Source organism: Archocentrus centrarchus, chromosome 23 (genome assembly GCF_007364275.1).
Source record: "Archocentrus centrarchus isolate MPI-CPG fArcCen1 chromosome 23, fArcCen1, whole genome shotgun sequence".
In the NCBI taxonomy this organism is placed as follows: domain Eukaryota; kingdom Metazoa; phylum Chordata; class Actinopteri; order Cichliformes; family Cichlidae; genus Archocentrus; species Archocentrus centrarchus.
This window is the reverse complement of record NC_044368.1, coordinates 18255737-18267689: the sequence shown is the minus strand read 5'-3', so window position 1 is coordinate 18267689 and position 11953 is coordinate 18255737. Positions and strand designations below refer to the sequence as shown.

At 43.1% G+C, this 11953-nt stretch overlaps 1 protein-coding gene across 1 annotated transcript in view; it reads left to right on the top strand.

The window, feature by feature from the left end:
• Positions 1-1414: 1414 nt before the first annotated feature.
• The window catches only part of LOC115773463 (copine-8), a 101622-nt gene continuing 91083 nt past the window's right edge, over positions 1415-11953 (top strand). Inside the window, exon 1 of the mRNA XM_030720211.1 lies at positions 1415-1541. Coding sequence (XP_030576071.1) covers positions 1444-1541 — 98 coding nt within the window. The 5' untranslated portion in view covers positions 1415-1443. The remainder of the gene's footprint in view (positions 1542-11953) is intronic.

Below are 11953 nucleotides of genomic sequence, written 5' to 3'. Positions count from 1 at the left end.
TGACCACTTTTGATTGCAAGGCAATTGCACAGGTCACCTGGAAGGAGGCAACCTGTCTCCAAACAGTCATGGTATAACTCGGACTGACTGCAGTCATTCACAGACAGATATGCAAATAATTGCTGTCTAATTTAGAAATGCAAACAGATTGCTAACACGCAATGAAACTGAGTCAACATGCACCAATGAGTGCAACTCGTGTGCAGCGTGTCTCTTTCCAATAGTGAACTCAGCTCCACTGGTTGCCAAATGGTTCTGTTATGGTTATATTCCTATATAAAAGCAGATTGCCAAGTGCCATTGTGTCATTTTGCATTAAATTGATGCCAGCAGCTTCGCATCTACTACAATCGTCTAGTTGAAATCAGCAACTATGTCAGTATTTGTGCTGGAATTTCCAAATTTCTGTTTCAGATCTTTGAGATTCTATCTGGACTGTAATGTGAATTTGTTTAATGTGAATTTCTGTGTATGCAGATGGTAATAGATTTGCAACAGACTTGCAATTTTCACCAGTTTATCACAGTTAATCGCCACATTATCATGAATGGATTGCATGTCATTGCCATTTCAACCCTATTCAATTGCAAACTGATAGGCAGACTGGCTCCATCTTATCACTGTTTTATTGCCATCTTAATGCACCAGAGTTGCTCTGAAGATGGCAGCTGACTGTGAGTGGCAGCCTGCATATAAAATTTTTTAAAAAAGAAGAAGAAATGACTGAAGCTATGCTTCTATCTTGTAAGAAGAGTTGCTGTATGGACACTTTAACCACTGATGATAGGCCAAGTCAGATGCCTGAGCCAAATAATCTCAATGGCATGACCCAGGGCTAACAGGGGGGGCTTTGCCCCTGGCTCCCGTAAGAGGTTAATGCGGTCGTGGAAGATGTGGCCAGAGGTGCTTCTGCCAGCAGCCCACATTGAACTGAACTGAATTAAACTGAATTCAAGTGAAATGAATGAGAGTATTGAGACAGGGCCAGGGAAACGTGCGCGCACACACACCCACAGATACACGCACGCACAGGAAATACTTTTCATGACAAATTTATTCTATTAGAGTAATTAGGGATTGTATCATTGTCATTATTTCCATGCCAGTAAATGTGAGGCTGCTGAATTTCAATGGACCAAACAGAAGTGAGCAGAAGTGAACAGGAGCGAGATACAGACAGAAAGACCCCAGAATGAGAGGGGAAGTATGTGGCAGAATAAAAATAAAAGAAAGAGGGAAGGGCGATAGAAAGAGAGGAATACACACAGAGAGGAGAGAGGAGTGTGACATCACATCTTCCAGCCCCCTCTCTCTGGCACCTTTGCTCCACTTCTCGCCGAGGAGGCGCAAACACAGTTTCTCGCTATCCTCCTTCAGCGCTCGTAGAAAGAAAGGGGCAGGACCGCAGTGAAAGGGGAAAAGGAGGGGAAAAAAATTGACAGGATGAACAACAGTTTCCTAAACATGGCGTCGATAGTCGACTTCGACCCGCTCAACCCTTCTATTCCTGCCACCAAAGTTGAAATCACGGTGTCCTGCAGGTAGGGGAATGTGTGCGTTTAACCTGGTTTGAAGTGTGACGGGAAGCCGCGGACGCAGCTGGAAGTCGCCTGCGCTTCAACTCCGACCAAGTTTGCGTTTAGTTTCAGTTCAGCGAATTGCGCAGAGCCTCGAGAAGAGTGCGAAAATATCACATTTTGCGCTTTGAATTCATTGCGTAAAAAACGAGAGTACTTTTTGAGTCTTGGACTCAGTCTTGAGTTTTGGCGTTCGCGAAAATTGTGCGCTTTCTGCGCCACTTAAAGCGCTGTTAAAACTACAGCTAATGAAATTGATGACCGAGGTTAACTTCGTCAAATATGGTATCCTTAGTGTGGGCAGGAAAAAGTCATTTATGAACTAACTTTGTTGTACCTGCTACATTTGTAAAGCCTATTAAATGTGATGACCCATGTACGAACCAGTCCGTATATCCACATGATGCGGTAATACCACAGAAAATAGGAGTACTATTCAGCAGCATTAAATATATTGATGCCAGTAATAACAAAGAGGGTGTTATTGCTTAAAATACTGGAATTGTAGCTGCCTCGCTCCCTGCCCGGTTGTTTGCTGGTGTTATCGCAGTTTTTGACAGCTCACAGTTGTTGCTGCTCGGTCACTTGTCAGATGAGGACATTATTTTGGCTCAGCCAGAGCAGTCTTTCTCATTCCAGCCTCCTCACGAACATTTAGACTGTACATCTCAGCCACTCGAGCTACAGGCAGGTCAGCCACATGCGTCCAAGAGGGAGCGAGTCAGTGTGGAATCTGTGACCGCCATCAAATGAAATGTGATGTCCTCTGCCATGAATCAACAGACTTGTAAATGTTTAGGCTAAGCGAGATTTATATAGGCAGTGAAGCTGTACTGGGAGGGTAAAGCCAGCTCCTGGTGCAGGTGAATGTCATCACTGGTGCAACATCTGTCAAGGCTTTGTGAAATAATCATACGGGGAGCTGTTGGAGCTTCAAGATTTTCCTCTGATAAAATGAGGTTTATGCAGTTTGCACATGTGCGATATGTAGCTCCATCTGTGGAGTCAGACATTCAGGAATCTTCTTTGGAAAGGAAAAGTTTCCCTCCAAACTAAAAATTTTTTAATAAACGGTTCAAGACTGAGGATCAGACAGTGAAGCTGCAGTTGAAAATGCTGTTGTGTGATTTTGGCTGTGTGAGTGTGAGAGTGAGAGTGTGCGGTTGTCTGTCTCTGTGCTGACCCCTGTGGTAGACTGGTGACCTGTCCAGGGTATGCCTCACTTCTCACGGATGGATGATAATTTAATTTCAGTTGAATGGGCGTTTATAACATTTGAACTGTTTTCACTTGTTTGCTGGTCTGTTGTCATTAAACCTAAATTGCTTCTTATAGAATGCTGTTTCTGAAGCTTAGCTACAAAAAAAAGACTTTTATTGTTGTAAGAGTATGGCATAATTGTATTCATTTGTACCTTTTATTCTACACTATTTGAATATTTCTCTTTTGGGTTGCATTAAAATAAGTTAAGCTGAACAATTTTCCAAAGAGGCGGTGTTAAAACTGTTACCGTAATAATTATCATTTTTATTTGAATTTCATCTCAGTGCATTTTAGTAAGGCGTAGCCAACTGAAGAAGCTCTCAATGGACTACAAATCATACCTGCTCATCATCCATTTGGCTGGCTGGTGGCTGGTTCTGATAGGTTCAAACTCAAAGCCAAAATCAAAGTGAAACATTAAAACACATGTATGTTAGTTTACCATTTCTAGATGATATACCTTGTTGGGAGTTGGCAGTAACATGGAAACTGTTTCAAAGTTTACACTAAACCTTTTGGCCATCTGGTTTAACAGAGTACAGCCACACTGGAGGTTTCTTTGACGTTGAGTTAATTAATTAGTTTGGAGTATAGACCGTAAGATTGGACGTAGCCATCATGATATCACCCCATTATGAAGCCTTTTCTCCATCATCATCTTGGTGGTTTGAAATTCGACCCAACCGGCGTTGGTGGATATGAGTGTGAAACTGGATGCTTTTTTTCCCTCTGTATTATTGTAGGGTCTTTACCCACAATACAAAGCGCCTTGAGGCGACTGTTTGTTGTGATTTGGTGCTATATAAATAAAATTGAATTGAATTGAATTGTTACCTATTTGTAATGCCAGTGTTTTTACAGCCAGAGGGGTTGCCCCCTGCTGAGCATTAAAGGGAATGCAGGTTTGCATACATACCCTTACCCATACCCATAGTCTGTTCCACCTGCTGCTAAAAATAATGGAGGCTGTTGATGTTGGGTTACCTGTTTTCCCAGCTGCCAAACCAGTGAGAATTTGGATGTATCAGCATATTGACCAGATAAGTTGAGCATAAGACCCTGAGACTGCAGCCCTAAATTTTAGCACCGCCATCATTTGTATAGGAATTACTTTTCCTCAAAATTTTTACAGGTTGTTGTGATGCTACTGCAATCAGAGCAGACTTAAATAGCATCGTATGCTGCCCAAGTAACTCAGACACTGTAGCTACTGTATTTCCAGAAGGTTTTATCTCCTTAGTAACAGAGAGATCATGTCATCTTCCAGCTGAATATATGAACATGTTTTGTCAGAGTTTGCTAATGTCTGAGTCACCCAGCTCCACAGGCCCCAGGGGGGAGTGTGTTTTAGTGGCTATCCTCCCACCTCCGACCAAAGGGAGGGCAGGAATGCCATGGTTACATGTTTGTGTGAGCTTAAACCATATAGGTTATGTGTTGTTTCATAGCTTTTGTCAGTGGACCCAGTGGGCAGTGTTGAATATTGCCATGGTTACTACTTTTAGGTTCCCCTCTGTGCGTGTAGGGTGGTGTTAGAGTGAGACAGTGGCTTAAAGGGAACAATGTGAATGAGTGGTCATTATTTCATACAGTTTGGGTTGCAGTGTGTTTAATATGCCTGCCATAGGTCCAAAGTCTTGGGTTTGGTGTTTGTAATGGAGCTACCAATTATGGTACTCAACCCAAAACTCTGGAAGACACTCGACTCATAAAGATGGAGCGTGTTGCAATGAGGTGACGCAAGAGAGAAGTCAAGAAAAGAAAATGCGCATGGCGCTTGAAGTAGCTCTCTGCATCTAATTGCCGTATAGTCAGTGGTGACATAACCATTGCAAAAAATATTGGCAGATTCTCTTCCCTTGCATCCCTAGCTAATTCAGATAATGCTCTGATTCTACGGGGGACAGGAAATAAGAGCACGACTCGGAGTCAGGCTGGAGACATTTTGCCAATCGATGGGAGAGCCCGAGGTATCAGCTAGAATCAATATGCTACCAACTCTGCCTACAGCGTTGCACAAAAGCACACATGCATGCAAGTTTGTCCGCACATATTGTATGCTGGTGAATGGCGGCAAGTCCAAATATTCTGTTACAGTCATCGATCTGGGCAGCACATGCCTGCTTTTTTTTTTTTTTTTTTTTGAGCACACAAACCCAGACACAAGCTTATGACATTTTAAAGTGTTTTGAAAAAGTCTTTGCTTGTAGAGCTTAGCCCAGCCCTTAAAGTTGAGAAATGTGTAGTGAGTCAATAGAGTGCTGTTGGGCACAGATGTGCAGCTGTCGATGCCTTGCTGTCCATTTAACTGTAGATGCAGTGTTTTAATAAATGTTGGGAAATGTGCTAAAATGTTCCATCCAGCCAAGATACTCGCGATTGCTGATACTGTATATGCAAAGAGGTGGGTTTGAGGAGATGAACTGCATACACCTAATTGCTATATATTAGCTCTTTGGGATATATTTAGTTTTAAACTGGACAAAAACCAAAGGATGTAAATGATGGAATCAGATAAAGTGTGTTATTAAATGATTAGGGTGTGTAATGTGTGATTTTGCAAGAAAAAAAAAAAAAAGCACCACACCACTAGTATACCTAGCACGGGCTCTGGATAAGCGTGTTAGCTCAAAGTTGTCAGAAATGGAGACTTACACTCTGGTGCTTCAGCAGTACTTAACACTGGCAGGTGTCTAAGGCACTGCATTCCCTGTAACTGTATGTGTACATCTCACAACTCTCGCTCAGCCCTATCCAGCAAGCCTGCTTGTGGATTTTCCAATGAGGCAGACTAATAAAGTAACACAATAAAACAACCAAAAAAAAATTAAATACCTTCTTACAAAATAATAATAACCCTAGCCAATCACTGATGACTGATAGATTTGTCCAGTTGCCCAAGTCCATGCCTAAACAGATTGTTCCTGACATTAATAAGGACTGTTTTGAAATGTGAAAAGAGGCCACATTTGAAAATAAGGTCATATTTGTAGAGGCCTGAAGGCTGGGACACGCAACTGCTGTGATCCTAAAGGAGTCACTCGAAAAATGTGTCATTGTATCTGCTTCAAACCACAAGTAGACCTGCGACTTTTTGGTATTTCTTTGTAAGAGGAAGGGGATGGCTAAACCCACGATACAGTGTTTGCCCACAGTTAGTGTTCACAACAGCTGCTGGGCTCTCAGTACATCAGGAGATATATTAAAATAAGTAATATGTTGTTTATCGAAGGACAAAATGTTACAAGCACTGATTTTGAATGCAACCTTTGCTCTGTGTCCATTACTTAAGTGTTGTTAGGAATCGGAAACCTGTTATTGCCTATTCCTTAAGTGGTGTGATTCTCCCTGCCTCGTGTTTCTGTACCAAAAGACTACACAGAGTGCATATAACCTCAGATCAGCTGGCAGTGGACAGGTGAGGTCGACCGTATTCTGTGTGCTCGTGGAAACCTTGGCTTTTCTCGCATTTTCAGTGGGCTCATTTGGCAGCAGCGTTGCCAGTACATGTTGACAAGTGTATACCAGCAAAACTGCAGCACCTTATTCCTTCTCTCTCTCCTGGGTTTTCATTTAACTAGTAAAAGCTGCTGCTGTTGCCCATATGGCTGATGCTGCTCCAAATCTATATGCTTGATGGATAATTGTAAACCCAATTCTGCTTGTTCAGAATGTTACAGTGTAAGGACAGTATGATATCTATAGCTCTGTGTGTGGAAGGACAGCAAAGCAGCAGTAAAAGAGCGGCCTACTGTAGGCATACTCTGAAATGAAAAATAGACAAACTGTGACTGTTTCGACTTCTGACAGCCTTGCAGCAGTACTACCAGTACTGGAGACCAGTGTCAAATGGTGTTGGGTGGGCACCATTTCAAGGGGTGTTCAAGGGGGCCACCGCTTTAGACATGCCCCTTCTCCAGGAGAAAAGCTAGGGTTGCAAAGAAGCAGTGTTTTCCACTCATGGACATTGTTTGGCTGCCCACGTATGCTTAGTGCCCCTTTTTTGATTTATTTTTAAATCCCTCAGACAGTAAGTCTAGTGGGCAGTCCCACTCTGCTGCATATGAGCTGGGTCTGGTTCTACCTGTCTCACATTTCTGTACTGACAGGCAGAACAAGGACGACCATCTACAGCTGTGGCCCCAGACACTGGTGTCGGAATTTGTATGACAGCAGGATGAAAAACTCACTGGAGTGAGTGCAGTATAAACCCGAGTTTGCAGTTCCACACAAAGACACAAATCCCCATCCTAATGAGGGCACGAGGTGTTTATTTTAGTGTTAAAGTATAAACACAAAGCCGACTGCAAAGTCTAAAAGCAGCCCGATGAGCACTTCCCAGCGATTCTGCTGTAGAAACAGTTAGAAGCGAAGGCTAAAACTCTACAAGTCTGACTGCTTATCCCTGTTTTAGTCACCTGTTAAAGAGGGTCTGGCTGCTTGGCAGGGGTCAGCATATACTCAGCTTTAACGTCATCACAACTGGCTTAGTGTTAGCATGTTCTCTGTGCACACACTGGACAAAGAGCATGCTACAGAGGGAGAGAGAGAGTCACTGTGTTACCAGCTGTTTTTTCTGTCCTGGGTGCAGTTTGTGTTTTACCATCAGGTTCTTGTTGTTTTGAGCACTAAAAATAAAAGTGAGATACATATATCTTTTTTTTTTTTTTTTTATCCTAGAAACATACAAGTTACTGCACTGCTGAAACTTTTTGCTATTGTGTTTAAAGATTTAAAACAGCCCAAATATCCTATTGAACATTCCACACGATTAAGAAAGATTAACAGTATGTGATTAACAGACTGTGTGTGCTAATCTGAAGAAATCTTTCCCCAAGGTAAGGAAATCTGACTTATTGACATATTGTGTTATTGATCAGGAAGCGTTTACGAGAGGGCGGATTACAGGAAATGAGGATTTTGACATGGAGCGAATTTGTTGAATCTCAAGCAAATGGAAGGAAGATGCTTGGAGGTATTGGGACACAGCCAGGAAGGGTATGAAAAGTAGGTTGGGTGAATGTAGGTTGCATCACACAAGAAAGAGTTTGCAAAGTTGAGCCATTATGAATGCATCATCAACAGCCCCCCACAGAAAAGATGATTAATATTAAAATGTTATCTCGTGTTTTTCTTTGTAGTGTTTTTCTAGCAGTGACGTATTAAATTGTAAACTCCCAAAAGTATTTAGAATTGAGGTATTTGTTAAGATTAAGCTAACATGTAACACCCTGTGAAGATGTGTGCTTTGGATTGCATTCAGTGCCCCCCGTGGGCTTCACACCATCGCCTGTACAGATTCACATTACAATACCGTTTAAAGTCCTTGTTCACAGCAAATCTTCTGAAGGTGGATTCAGTTATATTTTCATTAAATATCTCACTCACTTTGCTTTTTTTGCTATTTCTCTCCAAAATCTCTTTTATAAAAATAAAGTATGTTGCTGTTTCTCCTTCTGCTGGAAAATATTTTACCACCCGCCTTTATACTTTGCTCTGAGTGTTACTCCTGAACCACTTACCCTTCTGCCCCACCCTTTAACATCACAAGTCACGACCCTCTTGGCTATCTATTTTCAGGTTGCTCATGCCCACTCCTTTTATGGGAAGTGATTGCATTGACCTTTGTGGCCCCATAGAGCTCACATAATAGTTCTCTCATTGAAGACGCTGCTGACAACCATCACTTTGAAGGGAAGATGGAGTTGCCTGCTGCGCGCTGGTTCAATGCCGGCAAAAAGCACAAAAGACTTTGTGCGTGCAGTGACGCAGCAGCCGATCACTTTTTCTCCCCCTCGTCTGTTTACATGTGGTTCTCAACAGCAGGGAGCGCAAATGATTTTGGATGAGAGCACAGTGGTGGTGGCAATCACTGAGACAAAGCTGTATTGAAGAAACCCTTTCTGTGCTGCTGGGATGTAATGCTTTTGTCTTGTCTGTCGCACTCCGGTTCTGTTTTCTGAGCTGCTCTCGGAGCGCGTTAATATACATGCGAGGGAGTGTTTCACATGCACGCTATAGGCCAGTAGTGCTTCTCTGTAATCAGGTTTGAGCTTTCAAGTCAGTAAAGATTTATGCACTCTGTGGAAATTACTATCGACCTCAGCTCTTCTGTTGTTTGCTCGCTGTGGGTGTTTTATTTTTATTTTTTTGCTACACAAGTCAACGGACGCGTATGCGCAATGTGCCGCAACATGTGTGTGACCGTGAACTGTACGCCACATGCAAACCGCACACTTACACAATGCCTCCACGCCATACATCTGGCTGCATAGCTGCAGGGTGGGGAAATGCATTGATAAAGATCTGACAGAGATGGAAAGAAGTCATTGGCAAAGGTCAAGGGCTACACACGCACACACAAACACACGCACACTATTCCACATCGAAAACAGATGTGTGCTACTTGACTGCTACATGCAGAAGTAATAAGTGGAGGGGAAATAAGCATGCATGATGGCCTCACCCTCAAGGTTGGACAGCTGTGGTGTTATTTTAAATGGAGGTGATAAAACATGGACTCAAGGACACACATACCTTTAACACCAGCAACTCACTGTAAGATTACATCATTTGTTCCCGAGTCACTCATCGTCTTGGAAAGTCACTTTGGAGTTTTTCGCTACAGCGAAAGGAAGATTGTTGCTTCCGTCTGCAGTGATTTGTATTTGTTGTGTTTTCCTGGTGGTGATATCTTAAATTGTTATCGCCTGCGGTGAGACATTAGCAACGTATTTGTTAAGATATAGCGAAGCTGTGGCTCTGTTCTGGGATCTCCCTGTCCATCCACGTGCATATATTTGAAGCCAGAGATGGGGAGAGCAGCAGCAAGACCTTAACACAACATAACAGATGTGACATTGTGAAAGGAGGAGCTGGGGTGGAGGTGGGTTGCAAAGTGGCTTGTAGATGAGCAGCAACTATAGGCGGGTTTAAGCGGGTTTAAAGCCCATCTTACAAGTAGCAGCACCGTTGTCTGCCAGCCTACAACCTGCACCATGTGATGTTTGCTGGTGTAGGCAGAGGCAACTCGAGGCCTAGGTGGCTGTGGGAATGTGCACAGTAGTAGACCAGCAGGGTAGCTGCAGTGGAGAGGTGAAGCTGGCACCAGCGCCTCGTTAGCAGGCAGCAGGTTTAACGAGAGAAACCTTTGCACTCGATTTAGAAAACCAGACAAAACAACAGCTTCATGTCACAGATGAATGCAAAATACTAATAATTTCATCCAGACTCACTTGTTTTCTTAATCGCTGAAAGCCAGAATTGTAACTGAGATGAAAATTTGTATAATTACTGAGGCTTTATTTGATATGTAGATATAGCTGAGATCAGCTGATCTGCTGGGATTGTGGCTGAGCTTGACTTTGTGGAGTTTGTCACCTGACGCTATGCTCGATGAACGCAGCGCTTCTATATTCATTTTGTGTAAGATTTTTTTCTTTGTAGTAGTAGCATTAACAGATTATTTCAGCAGAGGATATTTCGCATAAAATAAATGTAAAAAAAAATTTTAATAAAGACCCGCTGACACTTAGGTCAAAACAGGCAGTAAAGCCACTGGCTCAATGGCCCATGAGAGAATGGGGGAAAAGGGCAAATTCATGCACCAGTGAGTCCTAGATGTACAGGAAAAACCTATATGGGGCAATTCAGCTGAACGACTCCATATGGGCTGACACCTACATTACACACACTGTATGTGCACACATGCATTTCAAAGCGTTTAACCAGTCACGCCCGCCCACACACTCTTGAAGGCATTTGTGCTGCCATGTGCCCCCCGTCAGTCAGACAGCTGATGACATTTTCAGCACACACACATATAAAATTCAGTCACATTTGATGCTCTGACATTTTATTTCCACATCGATGTCAGTTGCCTCCTGTGGGGAAATAAAGGTAAAATAAAACAAATCGCAACATCTCCAGTGGATTCTGCCAGGCCAATTAGATTTTTTTGACATTTTGTGTGTTTGATATCTAGATGGAGAGGTGGCTGTATCTGATTAGGTTTGTTTTTTTTCCACGCTGTTTCACAAAAACACTACAAGTCGAGCTTTCAGATTACCATTGCGACCCAGATTTGGACTATTTGACAAGTAAGATTACTTGGCATACAGTAAACCTCCCTCACAGCCTTATGTACAGCTCGGGGAAGACAACGACAGAAGGGGGGGAAAGAGAGAGAGAGAAACTGACTGGCCTAATGAAGTCATCTCCATCCCGGTCACATAGCACAGAGCCTGTTTGAATTCCTCCAGGGATGCTGCCTCTCTCCCTGTCTGTCTCTCTCATGCAGAAGCCCCTGGCTTCGGCCTGCACGTCCGAGCATGTCTTCTTTCACGTGCGCAAACACAAGCCCGAGCCCCCTGTTGATAATGCTGCAAGCAGGCAGCAGCACACATGCACACACATGGGAAAGAAAGAAGTGTAGCATGCACTGCTAATCAGTCACAAGCTGATGTGACTGATGCTGACGTTGTTATCACACTCTAAAGATTTAAAACTAATATATTATCAAAGCTTCTCACACTCAGTGGATCTGAATTGGATATAAACATTTGACCTTTGTTGCTGTATAGCAACCGCGGTCATATGTAGACCAAGTGACGTGTTGATGGAGGAAGCTAGCCAAGTTGGACTAAACTGCACTGAAAGCGGTGACAAAGGCGATTAAGGTAAAATGCCACTGGCACAGATGTGTAGCTGTGTGCTATGAGTCATAGTGGTGTAGCACATTTCGGCGTTGTGTGTGTGTGTGTGTGTGTGTGTGTGTGTGTGTGTAGATGTTCTCTTGGCTCTCCCAGCCTTTGTCAGGAAGAATTAGGGCAGCCCTCTTAGAGAAGCAGGGAGAGAATACAAGCTGCTGATGCTTCCCTTCAATATGTGTGTGAGTGTGTTGGAGAGACTGGGCCAGCATGTGCTTTATTTCACGCTCTATAACAAATGAAAAAAAAAACTGGATAAATCAGTAAAAATGAAGAGGGTGGAGAAGAGAGCACAAAGGAGAGAAAGAGCAGATGCAGGTACCTGTAGCAGGGTGTTCAGCGACCTGTTGAGAACATTTGAGCATGCCCAGTTGTTTCCTCTCGCTCCACATGTTTCCAGGAATA